The 18631-nt window shown below is 42.5% G+C and overlaps 1 protein-coding gene across 13 annotated transcripts in view; it reads left to right on the plus strand.

The window, feature by feature from the left end:
- USP28 (ubiquitin specific peptidase 28) overlaps positions 1 to 18631 on the plus strand; it is a 72503-nt gene that overhangs the window by 21744 nt on the left and 32128 nt on the right. For 8 of the 13 annotated variants that reach the window (XM_036324294.1, XM_036324302.1, XM_036324303.1 and 5 more), the window contains exons 2-9: positions 662 to 739; positions 1464 to 1596; positions 7258 to 7363; positions 8503 to 8662; positions 14651 to 14737; positions 15682 to 15819; positions 16678 to 16751; positions 18373 to 18452. In XM_036324294.1, coding sequence (XP_036180187.1) covers positions 662 to 739; positions 1464 to 1596; positions 7258 to 7363; positions 8503 to 8662; positions 14651 to 14737; positions 15682 to 15819; positions 16678 to 16751; positions 18373 to 18452 — 856 coding nt within the window. Of the gene's footprint in view, positions 1 to 661; positions 740 to 1461; positions 1597 to 7201; positions 7364 to 8502; positions 8663 to 14650; positions 14738 to 15681; positions 15820 to 16677; positions 16752 to 18372; positions 18453 to 18631 lie in introns of those variants that run through there. The other 5 variants (XM_036324292.1, XM_036324297.1, XM_036324300.1 and 2 more) reach the window with 3 other exon arrangements.

The following is an 18631-nucleotide window of genomic DNA, read 5'->3' on the forward strand; positions in this document are numbered from 1 at the left end:
ATTTTCCTCGAGTAAACTTTGAAGAGAGTAATAGATGTGGCATTTCAGAATGTGTCATGACAGTGTTGGGGCTGGGGACACTTTTTCCTTACTCCTTTAGTTCTTCTGGCTGATTGAGTAATTCAGACAACGTACAGCAGATTAATAGGAAAAGATCAAATTTTAATAACGCGCACACAGAATATTCATATAGGCATGCACATTCCAAAGACTGAGGCAAAATGAGGCAGATATGCCAGTTTGGAGAAGAGTCTGGGATTCCTGAGGGGAAATAGGCAATTCACTGGTCAATGACCAAGTGGCAAGCAAATTCTTGCTAGGTGGACTCAGAAACAATGGGTTGCACTTAATTCACATGCGCTGACGTGAGTGTGGGGATGATGCTCGGGCCCCTTCCTGAAGCAGGCTTTCGTCTGAATCTCTTTAGGTGGGAAAGGGGAAGGTGGCTTCCTATTTTGTTAGGCTGTAATGGTTTTCAGCTCAGAATAGCCTGCGTGGCAGCCGGGCACATTCTGAGAGACTAGACCCCACAGCAGTCATACCGTGTTGCTGGGAGGCGAGTCTCCGGTCTGTTAAGATGCTTATACTCTTTAAATGTATCCAGGTTTACTTTCTGACTGACATTTGTCTGCGGTTTTGTTTGTTTGTTTCTCAAACATAGAGCTGCCAAATGCTGTTAAATCAGCTGAGAGAAATCACGGGCATTCAGGACCCTTCCTTCCTTCAAGAAGCTCTGAAGGTTAGTTTCAAGGCTTCTGTTAGTCAAGAGGCTTTAAAACAGCTGTCCCTATTGTGGTATGTCAGTTCAAGCTCTTTTAACGCCTAAACGAAAGTGTATGTAGGGACAGAGCTCTACAGGTCAAATAACCCAGTATCTTCAACATGTAAATGGATGGGGGAGGCTTGCAGTGCAGGGAACCCGACAGGGTAAAAGAGGTTTATGAACATATCAACCAATTGCACAGTATAAACTTGGTATGGATCCTGACTCAAACAAACTAAAGGATATTTGAGTCAGGGAACTTTGAAGTAATTTACTTAAAAACTTGATACCTACTGTTAAGGGGTTATAGTTTTAAAAAGATACATTCTGAAATGTTGACTGATAAACTGATACGATGCTTAAGAATTGCTTCAAAGTATCTGGGAGAGACTGGCAGAATAGATAAAACAAGATCGACCACCTTGGTACATGGGTTCAATTATACATTCCCTCTACTATTGTAAATGTTAGACAGTTTTCCTAATAAAATATTAGAAACAATTACAAGTGTGGTCACCACTACAGAATGTTTTAAACACAGTGCCTTACTATCCTGCACCATTTTCCCCCGCCCCCAGACTTATGCCTAGACTTACTCCGTGTCTCCAGGTAGTAAAGAGTTATAACCAAGCAAGAAATTAACGCACTCATTTGAAATGCTGTGATGCTTTACTTGTGAAGTCTTTTCCCCCCTCCTTAGGCCAGTAATGGTGACATCACTCTGGCAGTCAGTCTTCTCACAGATGAAAGGGTGAAGGAGCCCAGTCAGGACCCTGTTGCTACAGAACCATCTGAGGCAGAGCGGAGTGCTGCCAACAAAGAAGTATTAGCAAGTAAGTACATCCTGTCTCAGTCCTGCTTGAACTCGCAAAAAATAACAGATGAGTGTGTGTGAATTTTCTGTCTGCCACATCAGCCCTTCGAAAAGAATGGTAATGATAGCTAATGATTAAACCATTACCATGTGCCAGGCACAATTTTAAGCACTTTTGTGATTCATTCATTCACACTTATTTAATGAGCCCCTTCTATGTGCCAAGCACTCTTTCAGGCACTGATGAACAAAATAAACAAGATGAACAAAATGAATAAGAATCCCTGCCTTCATGTTGCTTAGTTTTCCAAGGGGAGACGAACAAACAAATTATATAGCATATCAGAACATGCTAAGTACCATAGAGAAAAAATAAAGGATGGAATGAAAAAAGTTTTGAGGATTAGATTTGAAATAGGATGAGCCTTTTGAGAATGGGTAAGTCATGTGAGGCCTTGGGGGGGAATATACATTGGTTTGCTTAAGGAGCAGCAAGGAGGCCAGAGCTGAGGCTTTGTGAGTGAGGAGGGCAATACGAGATGAGGCCATAGAGAGAACAGGAGGCAGATCATGCATAGCTTGCGTAAGTGCTTGGCTTTCCTCTGAGTTAGATGGAAGCCACTGGAGAATCTGGATCCGAAGGGCGATGTAAACTGTTCCCATTTTCTAAGGTCACTCTGACTGCTCTGTTGGGTAGTGGGTAATGAGCATGGGTTGGAGCAGGGAGCCCAGGACCAGTGAGGAGGCTATAGCAGATGGCGTTGGGTGAACTGGGATGTAGTGGTTAAGGAGTGAGAAGTGCTGCTATGTGGGCTTTGCTTACAGAGGAGACAAGGGGTGTGTGAAAGAGGAGTTAAAGGTGACTCCAGGGTTTTTTGCTAAGCAGCTGAAATGATGGAGTTGCACTTATCCAACATGGGAATAACTGTAGATGGGGCAAATTTGGGGTGGAAGATGAAGCGATCAGTTTTGGCAATATTAAGTTTGGGTGCCTGTTAGACATTCAGGTGGAGTGTCAAAATGCAGTGGAGCCCAGCCGATGTGGCTCAGTGGTTGAGTATTGACCTATGAACCAGGAGGTCACAGATTGATTCCTAGTCAGAGCACATGCCCGGATTAGGGGGCATTCAAGAGGCAGCCAATTGATGATTCTCTCTCATTGTCGTTGTTTGTATCTCTCTCTCTCTCTCTCTCTCTCTCTCTCTCTCTCTCTCTCTCCCTCTCTCTCTCTCCCTGAAATCAATAAAAATAGATATATAAAAAAAGAGGCAGTAGAGATCCACATGTGTAGTTCAGGGGAGAGATCCGCTGGAGATAGATATACAACTTGGAATCATAAACCTGTAAATGGTATGTAAAGTTATGGGACTGGATGAACTCGTCAAGGGAGTCAGTATAGAAAAGAGAAAAGGTTCAGTGACTAAACAAGCCGGCACTCGCAGTGAAGGGTGGTCTGGGGAGATCAGGAGTATCCAGGGAGATCAGGAAGACCAAGAGAACCAGGAGAGTGGTACTGTGGAAGTCAAGGAGGCTTCCAAGGGAAAGGAACCATCAGCTGGGTCAGATGGTGTTAATGGATATTTGGTCTATTTGTAATTTTGAACTATTCTGAATAATGCTGGTATGAATATTCTTTGTGTGTGTGTGTGTGTGTATGTATATATGTGTACATATACATTTACATGTATATATGTCTGGTGCACATAGTGATCTTTTTAAATCAATATTTTGGGAGACCCATCCATGTTGAAAGTTATAACTGTAGTTCATGTATTTTCACTGGTGTGTAGTATTTCATGGTCTGAATATACTACAGTTTATGTATTTATTGACTTTGGGGTTTGTTCACATTTTTTGCTATTATAATCAAGGCTGCTATGAGCTATTTTGATTCATGTAACGTGTGCATGGCTAATGATGTTGAACATCTTTTCATGTGCTATTGGCCATTTGTATATCTTCTTCAAAAAAAAATGTCTATGCAAATTATTTGCCCATTTAAAAAACTGGGCATTTGTTTTTTTCATTATTTAGTTGCAGGAATAATTTAGGTAGTCTGTATATAGGTACCTTATTGGATACCTGATTTGCAAAAATTTTCTTGCATTCTGTGGGTTTTCTTTTCACATTCTTGCTGGTGTCCTCTGAAGCCCAAGGTTTGTGGGTTTTTAAACATTTTGAGCTGGGGAAACCAAGATGAAGGCATAGGTAAACACCTGAAATTGCTGCCTCGCACAACCACTTCAAAAATACAACTAAAAGACAAAACAGACATCATCCAGAACCACAGGAAGGCTGGCTGAGTGGAAATTCTACAACTAGAAGGAAAGAGAAAAGCACACTGAGACTCAGAGGAGATGCGGAAGTAAAGTGCAGAGGTACGGAGGCTCGAGTGCACAGAAAGGGGCTGGCAACGGAGGACGCCAGTGTCTTTTGCAATCGGGAGGGAGGCAGAAGCTCCCGGCGGCCCTGACTCCAGTTCCGGGCAAGTCTCTGGGGACCCAGACTCATACGGAGAGAAACTGAACTGTCTGGCAGTGGGCAGAACTGGAGGGCGGCTTTCTCTCAGAGGTGCTTGCAGCGGTTACCAGGACACTGAGACCCGGGACCTCTTAGGGCAGGACTGAGGATCAGCATAGCTGTTTGCTCTGCCCTGTTGATTCCCTGAGACCCTGCCCCACCCAAGCTGTGTGCAGAGGCTTTTGCATATGAATGGGCTGGCCCTTTGAGAGCTAAAATTACCTAACAAGCTGCAGCTGGGTCAGAAAGACCCAGAACATCCAAAAGAAGGCCCAAGTCCCCCAGCAGCTTGCATTGCTTCACAGCTGGGCCTCATCTGGCACCTCCAAAACCCAAACAAGGAAAAGGAACCTGCAGATCTCTCCGTAGCTCCTACTGGGTAGCCTCAAGCAGAGGCTAAATTAGCACCTCCTTAGAGATCCAAGAGCCTGTGTATCCAGTGGTCAGAGTGGAACCATCAGATTACAACTCCTTAGATCCATAAGGGACACACTCAGGGGGCAGACTCAGTGAGCACCAAAGCCCCACTGAAGCAAGTCTTGCCTCATAAGGGTGTCTTCAGCACAGAAGTTCTCCCACTGTAGGCACAGCTGATTCTCACAGCCAGTTGGCCTGGAGGTCAATTCCTCCCAGTGATATCTACAACAATCAAGACTTAACTACAACCAGACTGTGCACAAAGCCCACAAAGGGGGTGCACCAAGAGTGTCCACCTCAGGTAATTGGGGAGGCTGAGCCACTGGGCCCTATAGGACACCTAGCACAGAAAGCCACTCTATCAACACAGGGAAGCATAAAAAATGCAGAGACAAAGAAACAGATCACAAATGACAGAAATGGAGGAAAGCAAACGACTGGATATAGAGTTCAAAACCACACTTTGAAGGTTTTTCAAGAATTTTCTAGAAACCGCTGATAAATTTAGTGAGACCCTCGAGGATATGTAAAAGGACCAACTAGAAATTAAGCATACACTGACTGAAATAAAGAATAATATACAGACACCCAATAGCAGACCAGAGGAGTGCAAGAATCAAGTCAAAGGTTTGAAATACGAAGAAGTAAAAAACACCCAACTGGAAAAGCAAAAAGAAAAAAAGAATCCAAAAATATGAAGATAGTGTAAGGAGCCTCTGGGACAACTTCAAGTGTACCAACATCCGAATTATAGGGATGCCATAAGAATAGAGAGAGCAAGATATTGAAAACTTATTTGAAGAAATAATGACAGAAAACTTCCCCTATTTGGTGAAAGAAATAGACTTACGAGTCCAGGAAGTGCAGAGAACCCCAAACAAAAGGAATCCAAAGAGGATCACACCAAGACTTATCATAATTAAAATGCCAAGGGCAAAAGACAAAGAGAGAATCTTAAAAGCAGCAAGAGAAAGAAACTCAGTTACCTACAAGGGAATACCCATACGACTGTCAGCTGATTTCTCAACAGAAACTTTGCAGGCCAGAAGGGAGTGGCAAGAAATATTCAAAGTGATGAATGCAAAGAACCTACAACCAAGATTACTTTATCCAGCAAAGCTATCATTCAGAATTGAAGGTCAGATAAAGAGCTTCACAGATAAGGAAAAGCTAAAGGAGTTCATCACCACCAAACCAGTATTATATGAAATGCTGAAGGGTATTCTTTAAGAAGAGGAAGAAGAAGAAGGTAAAGATGCAAATTATGAACAACAAATACACATCTATCAACAAGTGAATCTAAAAATCAAGTGAATAAAAAATCTGATGAACAGAGCAAACTGGTGAATATAATAGAATCAGGGGCATAGAAAGGGAGTGGACTGACAATTCTCGGGCGGGGCGGGGGAAGGGGTGTGGGGGATGTGGGAAGAGACTGGACAAAAATCGTACACGTATGGATGAGGACAGTGTGGGGGGGGGATAAGGGCAGAGGGTGGGGTGGGAACTAGGTGGAGGGGAGCTATGGGGAGAAAAAAGGAACAACTAATCTAAACAATAAAGATTTATTAAAAAATGTGAAAAAAAATTAAAAAAAATAAAAATTTGATGTCAAATTTATCTTTTTTTTTTTTTTTTGCTTTGGTTATTTGTGCTTTGGATGTCATCTCTAAGGTGCCATTGCTTAATCCAATATCACAAAGAATTACAGTATTTTCTTCTAAGAGTTTTACAGTTTTCGCTGTTATCATGTGGTCACAAGGTTATTTTTTTAAATGGTGTGAGGTAGAGGTTTAAAGTCATTCTTTTGTGTGTGAATATGCAGTTGTTCCAGTACCATTTGTTGAAAATATAGTCTTTCTGTACTGTTTTATCTTTCTACCTGTGATGAAAAGCAGTTCACCGTAAATATGAGGTTTGTTTCTATTCCACTGAAGTCTGTTCCCTTGATCTGTATGTTTGTCTTTATGCCAGTAGCCCACAATCTTGATTACTACAATTTTGTGGGTTTTTTATTTTTAAATTAAATATTCTTCATTATCCATGTATAGAAATTTACTGAATTTTTTTCTAACCACATTTTATTAATTACAACTATTGACTATAGATTATTTTGGGCTTCTCTTGTAGGTGATCATTATCTATGAGTTATGACAGTTTTGTTTCTTATTTTCCAATTCTCATATTTTTTAAACATTTATTTTTTCTTTCCTTATTGCACTGACCAGAACTTTAAGAACCATAGTGAACAAAAAAGCCCTGATAGTAGACATCTTAGTCTTGGCTTTAAAGGAAATGTGTTTGACATTTCACCATTAAGTACAAAGTGTGCTGTGGGCTTTTCATGGATACTCTTTCTCAGCCTAAGAATATTCTCTTCCTAGTTAATTTAGAGTTTTTATGCTTGAATAGAGGTTGAATGTTATCAACTACTTTTTCTGTATCTATTGAGATTATCATTTTCTTCCTTGAAATGTTAAGATAGTGAATTTTACTGGTCTCTTTTCTAATGTTAACTCAGTGTTTCCTACAATGAACTCAACTTGGTCTTAATATAGAATCTTTTTTTGTACATTAGCAGAATTCTGTTTGCTAATGTTTTGTTTAGGTTTTTGGCATTTGTAAACATGTGTGAGTTTGAGTATATCTAGGTTTGTTAATGCTTTTACTTTTTTCCTGCAATACAGACAGGAGGGCAGTGTTTCCTGCATGTAGACTAATTGAAGTTCAATGTATCTTGCAGAAGTAATAGACCTTACTCATGAGAACAAAGATGATCTTCAGGCTGCCATTGCTTTGAGTCTACTGGAGTCCCCCAAAGTTCAAACTGATGGAAGAGATCTTAACAGGTAATTGATTTAATTTATAATCTTTGCTCCCTACATTAGTGTGTAGGTCAAAGGCAATAGCTCTGTGAGTGCCACTCAAGAACTATTCTTTCAGGCTCCTTCAATTGCATCTGAATTAAATTTTTTAAGGAAAATTTACTAAATTTAGCTTACTCTGGTTCACTTTTGAAAAAGCCAAATATGATAAGTGTCTTATTGCAGCCTGTGGTCTTTGGGCAGAAGCCTGCAGGTTATATAGTTCATAATTGCTAATTTATGGTCGGGGCGGGCGGGGGGTGGGGGGGAGCATTCTAGTGTAAGTATCCAATAAATATGTATGCCCTTTATAATCATTGAGCCTTTGTAAACTTTGAGGGTTATGTTGATTTTTAAAAATGAAATAATGATTCAATTACCCTGTCTCAGAAGTGAACAGGGATAGTATTTGAATTGGTACTAATTTGGTGACTGGCTGGAATTGTCACAAATATCCAGTTCCAGTGGTGACCTGTCCGTTTCCATATATGTTTATTCCCTTGTACTGTCGAGTTGTTCTTTCAGGGAAACACAGGGCTGTGGTTTGGGTACTAGACAGTTTGGAGGCTCTTTTTAAAAAATATATTTGTATTGACTTGAGAGAGGAAAAGAGAGGGAGAGATAGAAACATCAATGATGAGATGGAATCATTGATTGGCTGCCTCCTGCACGTCCCACACTGGGGATTGAACCTGCAGCCTGGTCCTGTGCCCTGACTTGGTTCATAGGTGGACACTCAACCACTGAGCCATGCCGGCCTGGCCGGAGGCTCTTATCTTTAGCAGGGTGTCTCTCTTGCCTCTTTCAATGGCATGGTCTGAGAGAGGGCACTGTTGCTGAAATCTAAAACTTTTCCTTCACTACCATAAATAGTCTTGAGTCTCAACTCAGTTCCATGAAGCACCTTATTAGTAATACTCTCTGTTATAGAAGGATTAACACCTATGTGTTTAAATCTTATTTTTCACTTATGTTATAATCTTATAATTAGTATATAGCCAGTGATTACCCAGCAAATAGTTGGTGTTTCGAACTACCTATGAAAGGTTACCAACATCCTCCATGTAGTATGTTGTTCTTTAACTTTTTCCTTTTCTGATGTGTGGTATGTTGGCACCATGCAGGATGCACGAGGCAACCTCTGCAGAAACTAAACGCTCAAAGAGGAAACGCTGTGAAGTCTGGGGAGAAAATCCCAATCCCAATGACTGGAGGCGAGTCGATGGTTGGCCAGTTGGGCTGAAAAATGTTGGCAATACATGTTGGTTTAGTGCTGTTATTCAGGTATGATGATATTTTTAAAGAGTAAACTGTGTAATTTTGTAATTTTGAAACAATATTGTAATTTACTCGACCAAAATGTGAGGAACATAGCTTTAAAAAAATGGAAACATATATAAGACTGGGGAGTTTCCCCCACAGCATCGTGTTTGGTTGCTTTCTTGTGTTCTGGATTTATATGGTCTGGTGTCTACATTGGGCAGTACTCAAAACAAGGTCCTCTGTGGCTGTAACTATGTTGAGTCGGTGTTTTAGATCAGCATTCAGTGACTACTGTGTTGTAGCGGAGCAAGAGTTACTAAGGAGAAGCCAATTGGAGGCTATCATGCATGCAGGCAGGTAATGACGGTGGTCTGCAACAGAGAAGTGACATAAGCCACAGAGAAGAGAAGTAAAGCATTTGGGAGGTGTTAGGAGATCAGATCTACAGGATTTGGGGAGTGACTAGATTCAGGTTCTCTGCAGGAGAGAGCGGAGAAAGACTCCCAAGGTTTCTAGTTGGTATACAAGTGGATGATACCTCTTGACACTTCAGGAGGGCTGATTTGGGTGTATAAGAGTGGAATTTCTGTTCAGTCCCTCCTCCCCCCAGTGGTTATTAGGTGGCAGACCAACATATGTGACAAAAATAGGATAGGTCAACACTTAGAGAATCATGGACTGTGGAGGAGAGAGGAACCTTTAAGGTATTCTAGTACAGAGTCCTCATTTTAACTTTTTATCTTCTCTGATTCCATGTATAGCACTTTTCATTGACAATACTTCTAAACACTTAAAAACAGCACCATGTTCTAGACCAGTGGTTCTTGAGTAGCTAAGTCAGTGAATTGAGTGGGTGAAGGAACACACTGTGTGGTACAGAGGGGTTGAGTTGTTGAGGAAGCCTTGGGAAGCCACCTGACCCCTCCAGGGCTGACTTCACTGTGGCCCCATCACGGCCTTGTAGTCCCTCAGGTGACCCCGTTGTCCTCTTACTGGAGTGATGTGAACACAGCATCTGGGCTGCTGCCCATGCAGGCGGATGGCCTTGCCTGCCCCATCCCACTGCAAGTCCCCAGGTTAGCTGCTGGGTTTTTCTCTCAGTGATGTGACTGGGCTTCCTGTCTTCCCTGACACGTGTGCAGATTTCCCCCTAGGAATCTCCAACTAAAATCTCACAGAAAGGGATTCCTCTGCCACCTTCATGCTTCTGTGTGACCATCCAGGAGTGCTTTTAGGATTAACTCATCAATGGGCTTCCACCTTTAACCTAAACCCAGCAGGAAGCCACAGAGCAACCTTTTGGCCCTTCCAATTCCCGGTGAAAAGCTAGCTAACAACGTGGCTGCTGAGTGTGCTTGAATGGGCCATCATCTTGCCATCTGCCGCCATCACTACCACAGTCTTGGAGCCACCCCCTTCTCAACAGAGTGGAGCTATGCGGTTTGTGAGGTGGTCATGGCCTTCAGTCCCAAAACATCATGTGGCCCAACTCCTCTAACAAGACCAGTCAGATATTGGGGGTGTTCCTGGCAATCCAGCACCTCAAATCTGATTCTTGTGAGGCAGGCCTCTGAGATCAGTTCAGTTTTATACTTGCTGAGTTTGAGGGTATGTAGGCAATGAACTCTGAATCTGTAGTTCAGTAAAAAGATCTGGGCTGCAGGTACGTTCTGGGGATCAGTGGCATGGGTGGAGATAAAGCCAAGGGACTGGATGAACCCCCTAGAGAGAGCGGCCCTAGAGTTGTCTCAGGCATCTGCACCGGACATGGCCACAGGGCTAACTCGACCCCGCGCCTGCAGTCTCCTCCATCATAGCATTGGACATCCACCCAGCTGCTCAGCCAGAAACGGGATCCTCCCTTTCCACACATAAAATCTATGGCCTCCTGTGCCTGGCACTGTTGGGCACTGGGGAAACAGCCGTGAATAAGCAGCCCTCACTCCCATGGAGTTTACCTTGGAAAGGGTGGGACAGACGGTAAATAAAATGTCAGGTGGTGACAAGTGCCATAGAGACAAATGGATGAGTGTAAGGGGCCCAGGAAGGAAGCAGCTACAGAGGCTGCTGTTTGTGTAAGGTAGTTAGGTGTGGCCTTTTTGATAAAGTGGGCATCTGAGTAGAGGCCTGCATTAGGTGAGAGAATGAACCATATTCTGTATAATAAAAGGCTAATATGCAAATTGACTAGTGGAAGGACTGGTTGCTATGACACACACTGACCACCAGGGGGCAGACACTCAATGCAGGAGCTGCCCCCTGGTAGTCAGTGTGCTCCCACAGGGGGAGCACCGCTCAGCCAGAAGCCGGGCTTACAGCTGGCCAGTGCAGCCGTGGTGATGAGAGCCTCCACAGCAGCGCCAGGAATGTCTGACTACTGGCTTAGGGGAGCAAGCCTAAGCCGTCAGTGGGACATCCCCTGAGGGGTCCCGGACTGTGAGAGAGTGCAGGTCAGGCTGAGGGACACCTCCCCTCCCCCCGCATGAATTTTGTGCACTGGGCCTCTAGTAATTGTAGACAGAGGAAACAGCAAGTAAAAGACCCAGGTATGGAAGCTTGCTTATTGAGTTGAGAAATAGGAAAAAGGCTAGAACTGAGTTATGGGGAAGAGGGTGACTGATAGTGATGAGGTCAGAAAGGTGGAGGTGGGGTGGGGAGCATGGTGTCATGATGATGATTTAGGGGATATATATGAAGTGGGCAAGTATTGGGAATGGAGCAGAGAAGTGATAGGATCCTACTCCCATTTCAAGAGGACTACTGGGATCTATGTTGAGAACGGAATGTAGGAAGGTAGTGTAGAATTAAGGACATCAGTCAGTTCTTAGAGAGATTGGGGCCCCTCCCTGTATCCACACCCCCTCAGCCTTCGCTCCTGTGAGAGATGTTGAAAAGAACTAGCAGGTAGAGGGGATAATTGAGAACGGTTTCTGAGAGCATGAGAGGGCAGGCTATGGCGCATACAGGGAGGGAATAGGAAAACGGGAAGACTAATAGGGAAAGAACAAGGAAGAAATGATGTCTGAAAATAAAGTTGATATAGTTTCTAATAGTCGTTTTTTCCTCTGTGAAATAAGCAGCTTTTTTCTGAGACTGGGCGGAGGAATGATAGAGTCAGATTTTAAATGGAGCGAAAGTTTAAGAGTTGTTGCAGACAGTGGGCAACCGGTTGGCAGCAGAATATAATAGTACGGCGATATCAGTATGTCCTGTTTTTATCGGAACTTCTTAGCAGCGCTCTGAAACTGGAAAGTTAAATTCATTTAGGTTGGAGGAGTTTCTGGGTCTGGTGAAGGCAAAAGAGCAATTTGAGAATTTAATGAAGGGAATTAAAGGTAGAAAGAGGGAAAAATGAAGACAGGAAGGAACTAATTATTAGGGGAAAAGGAAAGAGGTCAGTTTGCTTGGGTTCCTGATGAAATCAAGAGACAAATGTCCTGTAGGTAGTTGAAAAGATAAGCCAGAAGACAGGCTGTGGTTTAAGAGTGGGATTTTCTGCATTTGTGATCTGGCACCTTTTCAGGTGTTGGCATATTCCAGGTGTGGCCGTGGTGTGGGTGTAGAGATGGACTGGAGGAATGTGTCAGGAGACAGGTCCCTGGGCTGAGTGGAAGAGCCTGTGTTCTCGCAGCACATCCTAGTTGAACATCCCACCTCCTGTACGTCTAGAACTGCTGTGGGTCCTTGAGATGCAGGAGTGAACACAGCCAAGACTGAGCCCTGCCCTTATAGAATTAAGATGTAAGTACATTTATATACCACGTGAGACTGTGATTGGTGTGACAGAGAAAAGAGCAGGTGAAGGGAGATTGCAGTTGCTGCAGGAGAGACGAGCAGGTTGCAGTGTAAACGGTGATGTTAGGCTGAGGAGATGAGATTGGAGCAAATGCCAAGGGAGTGAGCCAGGCAGCTGAGCGGGGAGAGTATTCCAGGTCGGGGAAACCAAGGTGCACGCCTTGAGGTGGGAGTGTGTTCATGGGGTTGCTGTGTGCACAGGACACCCTGGAGTCCCGAGTGGCAGGAGTGCTAGGGGCAGAAGGGGGAGTCCTTGGGGATGAAATTAGAAAGGTAACTTGTCTGTCATTCTGAGAGAGATGGGAGTCACTGAGGGTTCTGAGCAGAGGGGTGATGAACTCTGACCCGAGTTTTAAAGGCTCACTCTGGCTACTGTGAGAATGGATGGAGTGGACAAGAACCAGTGGAGAAATCTATGGCGACTACTGCAGTCATCCACGTGCGAGGTGATGGGCCTGGAGCAGGCTGGTGGCCGTGGAAGTAGAGAAGAGGTTGGATTCCTGATTTATTCTGAGGGAGAGCTGACAGGAGGTCCCATGGGTTGAATGTTGACTGAAGTTACCTAGTAGGATGACAGGACTTGGGATTGTAAGAACTATTACCAGAGAATAGTCTTCAGTGAGTTGGGAGCTTAATTTTGGTCATTTTAGAAAGATGGAAGAACCTGCTGGCAGGTGAATTGGTACAGGGGACATTCTGGAGGCAGGAAGGCTGTGTGCAGTGATCCAGGTGAGCAGTGATTAGAGTGTGATCACAGCCAGCGATTGGAGGAGGTGGTTGGATACAGCACCCCAGGGGCTCAGTCCAGGCACCTCTCTGAGTTAGATGTGGCTGGTTAAGAAAGGGAAAGGATTCTAAGATGATTCCGAATTTCTAAACTGGAGGAGGAGGATGTAATTAAGTAGTACAAAGAACGCAGAAGAAGCAGGTGCTGGGAAATGGGAGTGCCCTCTTGTGGTTTTTAAGAGCAATGGGGTAAAGCCCGATTTTGGTGAAGGTGAGGAGGTGGAGTGATGTGACTGAAAATGTAAAGCCGTTTTATCTTGGTAGAACCGAAGTCCTGGAAAAGGTTATGGGGCGGTGAGCAGAGCAAAAGTGAAACTGGGAGGAATGGAGGTGTGTGAGGGCGACAGTCGGAGTGGAAGGAAGGCGAAGGCAGAGGGCTGATATTCCCAGCTCAGCTGTGCGCCCGCCCTAGCGGGTGAGTTTCAGTAGGCCTGCGATCAAGGGAGGGGAGGGGGGACCTGTTGTCCACCCAGGTTGCGGCTTTAGGAGTCCAGGGTGCAGACTGCAGGGGCTTTTGTTTGAGGAGCGTGTTGGGATGAGGAGTTATAGTCACATGACAGATTGGGAAAACATTATCTTTCAAAAGATATTCATAGTAGAAAAATGTACGGTTTACAAAACAATGAAAAGAATCCTTCATCCTAACTCTGCCAGCCAGAGATATCTGTTGTTAAAATTTTTTAAATATAATACTTTGATGAGTGGAGAATAGTAAACACTGCTGTTCTCCTACCCAGCTTCAGAAATAAATGTTATGAATCTCTGGGCTATTGAGTCCCTGTTGTTCCCATCCTGTCAGCTCCTCCCTTCCCCTCAAATATAGCCATATATGTATGAATCCTAAACAACCTGTAGTATTATTATATATAAGTAGAGGCCCAGTGCATGAATTTGGTGGATCGGGGCCAGGCCTGTTGGGAGGAGGAGATGGTGGGAGGTTGGCCAGCCAGCCCACCCCGATTCTGGCTCTTTATATATGTATAGATTATACTTAATATAAACAATATAACACTTTATTTTTCTGTAACTTTTGTTCACTCAAAACATATGTCTGAGATTTATCTATGGTAATTCATGTGGCTCTTGAGCATTTATTTTCACTGCTGTGTGGCAGTCCATTTTTATGAAATCATTTTTCTCCAAAAGTATTTTAATGATTACATAATAGTCTAATGTATAAATGTACTATGGTTTATCTAATCTGTTCCTCTTGTTAGCCATCAGGTAGCTTTTGTTTGTTTGTTTGTTTTCCTAAAAGAATTAGCATTCAGCTCAATTTTTATACATAGTCATTATTATTTCCTTCAACGTAATGGAAGTAGAATTACTATGTGGACAATTATACATACTTTTAAGATAAAAGCAGTATTTTCTTGCTGCAGTTATTTTGAAAGAAAGGCTATCAACCCATTTCTCTCTTCATTTCAGTCTCTTTTTCAATTGCCTGCATTTCGAAGACTTGTTCTCAGCTACAGCCTGCCACAGAGTGTACTTGAAAATTGTCCCAGTCACACCGTAAGTTGTTGCTTTTGAGGAATCTTCACTGTTTAGTTCCTTTCATTCCAAAAGCTTTTAATTTTTTGGCTGAAGCTGATAACTTGATGCTCTTTGATTTGTACTAATATTGTTTTCACTTCCAAATGGCTCTTTTTCCTTCTTTGTGACAAGAAATAAGGGTTTGCAAAAATGTAAAGTTAAGTAGGAATAAAACGAGAAAAACAGTTCCATGAAAGTGGTGAGTTACCTGCCGACCTCAGCACGGGGGATGCAGAAATCACTTCTGTTGTGGCAGTGAGCAGTGAGCTGCATTAGTCACTCAGCCCTAGTGCTGCAGAGGAGGCAACCTAGTGCTGGAGGTCTGGGCTCAGAAGAGGCTTTAGCCCTGGCTGGTGTGCTCAGTGTTTAGGGCATCGGCCCTTGAGCCAAAAGGTTGAGGGTTCAGTTCCTGGTCAAGGGCAAGTACCTGGGTTGCAAGTTCGAGCCTGGGCCCCAGTCAGGGTGGATGTAGGAGGCAACCTATTGATGTGTCTCTCTCACATCGATGTTTCTCTTTCTCCCCTCCCTGCCTCCTTTCCACTCTCTCTCTAAAAATAAATGAAAAAAACATCCTTGGGTGAGGATTAACAAAGAAGACGAGAAGGATGAAGCCTCTCGCCAGCGATCTGACCCTTTCCAGGATTTCACCTGGGTGACAGATCTTCCTAACAGGAGGGAGGACGGTAGCTTCAGAAAACAATTACACTATTAACTCCCTTGCTTCTACATAGACACTCTTTCAGTTGAGGGTAATCCCCTATAGAGACCTTTCAGAGTACTTGTAACATAGTTTGAGACCTGACCCTGGTCTAGATCTAGGTAAATATAAATGTAAGGAGTGACCGTTGACAACTTTTCTCTTTATATGTTGTAATTTTCCAAGTAAGAGGTTGTAAGAGTACACATTGCTGTGTTTTCTACAGGAAAAGAGAAATATCATGTTTATGCAAGAGCTTCAGTATTTGTTTGCTCTGATGATGGGATCAAATCGCAAATTTGTAGACCCTTCGGCAGCCCTCGATCTCTTAAAGGGAGCATTCCGATCACCGGAGGAACAGCAGGTACAAGGTTTTCCCTCAAACTCTGGAGTTTGAAATCATGCCTAACATTACAGTCGTGTTTATTTTAACCGTGTAATAAACTGTGAACATGAGTAAGCAGGCCTGTGGGTGCCTACCTTTGCCCTTTATAATGTCTAAGGAACAGGTGGTAAAAAGGGTGTGTTGTCTGGGGAAGCTGGCAGTTCTAAAAAGAAGAAGTAGTAGTAGAAATAACAATTACAAAGAGGCTGTTGAAGTAAGGAGATTGGAAAATAGCTCAGTGAGTGCTAGCAAAGAGTCACTGAGAAAAACAAAGTCCTTTGTCTACATGTTTGCTGGGGTGCAGACCATTTAACCCTGAGTTCAGCAACTCTGAGCAATCTTCTGGATATTAGTAACTTCTTTTCCCCACCTCCTATTTGGAAACAAAGCTCTCATTATTAGTGCAGCTTCTTCCTCATAAAAGTATTTTTTTTTTCTCTAAAAGTCCTACAGTTCTGCAAAATCTCGAAACATTTTACAAAAGTTTTCTTTCTCCATTCAGATCTCATAAATTCTAAAGTACTACAGTGTGTTCTTTGGACATTTTTAAAAAGTCCTAACTGGAAGATTTAGTTTATTTGTTACAAAAGGAGGTGGCTGGAAGTGGCAGCGTTCCAGTTTCCTCCTAGCCACAACTTAGAGGCTGCCTAGTGTGCCTTTTGTTGCACCTTTGGTAGCTGGTCCCAGTGTTCCATGTACCTTCTTGATAGGTGGCCTTAAAATAGAAATCTTTGCATGGTAATAGAATCGTAGTGATTGGTGGGATAAAGTAAATGTTTGTTTCCCTAAGTATAGTGTGGGGTCTAACGCCTATGCAATTTGTTACCTTTCTTATAGCAAGATGTGAGTGAATTCACACACAAGCTTCTGGATTGGCTGGAGGATGCATTCCAGCTCGCTGTTAATGCTAAGTGAGTGTCGAGGATCTGTTTGTACATCCTTCCTGCTCACAGTGGCCCAGTGAGAATTATGATAAGGGGGAACAATACTCATCTTAAGTAAAAATTGCTGGTTTTGCCCAACTGGTGTGGCTCAGTGGTTGAATGGTGACCTATGAACCATGAGGTCATGGTTTGATTCCTGGTCAGGGCATAGGCCCAGATTGCAGGCTCAGTCCCCACTAGGGGACATGTGGGAGGCAGTCGATCAATGATTCTATCTCATCATTGATGTTTCTATCTCCCTTTCTCTTCCTCTCTGAAATCAATAGGAAAAAAAAAAAAGAAAGAAAAGAAAAGAAATTCTGGTTTTTACCAAACTTCATGGGGTAGCTACTCATATTTGTCATTGTGCATCCCCATTGCCTTTGGTTTTTCTCTTTGAAGATATAGATAATCATATTAACCCACAATTTTTTTACTAAATGGGCCATAATTATTAACTTTGTTACAGCCATAGCCTGTGCTGTAAAATGTGTTAAAAGGTTAAATCGTAGATGTGAACATGGTGGAATAGTATAGATCATTAAATTTGATCTAAGGCAACTGGTGTAATCTGTGTAGACTGTTAGAGAACAGCTTTTAGTCATGTGAGTCATTGGCAGAAGTGAAATTCAGAGCAAAAATACAAGTATCCCTCACCCAATATAGATGCTGAGGAATTTGCTTTCTAAATTGTCATAACTTTGGGTAGAAGAAATGTATATCATTAAACAGCTTTGCAAATGGAAATGTACATAATTAACAATTTAAGGTAGGCTTGTAGATATAAACTACAGTTGACCTTAGAACAACATGGGTTTGAACTGTGCATATCCATATATACATGAATTTTTTTTTCAATGAATATACTAGAAAACATTTTTTGGAGATTGGTGACAATTTGAAAAAGCTTGAGATGAACCATATAGCCTAGATATATAAAAAAAAAATTAAGAAAAACTTAGGTATGTCATGAATGTGGAAAATAGTGTATTATTTTCTTTTATAATTTTCTTAACATTTTCTTTTCTTTAGCTTATTTTATTATGAAAATACAGTAAGTAATACATAACATACAAAATGTGTGTTAATCAACTGTTTATGTTACTGGTAAAGCTTAAGGTCAACAGTAGGTTATAAGTAGTTAAGTTTTGAGAGTCAAAGTTATACATGGATTTTCAACTTAGTCCCTAACGTCCTCATTGTTTAAGGGCCAACTGTGTTTTCATTCCTTGACTATCATGCCACTGGGAAAGCTTTTTCTGTTTATTTGCGGAACTGCGCAAGAAGGTGCACTCTCATCTGTGTACTACTTTTATACCCTGTGTACCTTGGAGAGCTGTATCTGTATCTCTTATGTATGTATCGAATGTACAGATACATGTATTAGGCTTTCAGCCAGGGATCAGGCCTTACTGTCCTTGTGCTTTCAGGTTTTAGCATCTACTTGTCCAATGAATGTGTGAGCTGAAATAATCTATTACTTATTTTAGACCATACCTGGCTCTTTGTTTAAATGAAAAGGTAGTGTTTTTGCTTTTGAATGATGGTTGGGTTTAGTGTAGTGCTTATCTGATCCAAATGATACCAAGTTGTCTCCTTTTTTTAAAAGCAGCAATCCCAAGAACAAATCTGAAAATCCAATGGTGCAGCTATTCTACGGTACTTTCCTCACTGAAGGGGTTCGTGAAGGTAAATTCTCTGCTGTAACTGTTAATGCTAGTCCTGTGACCAATTCTATATTACTGTGACAATTTGGGGAGGCAGTGTAGTGAAAGGCTTGGGAATCAGATGCAGGTCTGAGTGTTGGTTCTGCCTCTTAGAAGCTGTATAACTGTGGACAAATTATGTGAGGTCCTGGATCCTCAGTG

The sequence above is a fragment of the Myotis myotis genome, unplaced genomic scaffold (assembly GCF_014108235.1).
Source record: "Myotis myotis isolate mMyoMyo1 unplaced genomic scaffold, mMyoMyo1.p scaffold_m19_p_10, whole genome shotgun sequence".
Lineage (NCBI taxonomy): Eukaryota > Metazoa > Chordata > Mammalia > Chiroptera > Vespertilionidae > Myotis > Myotis myotis.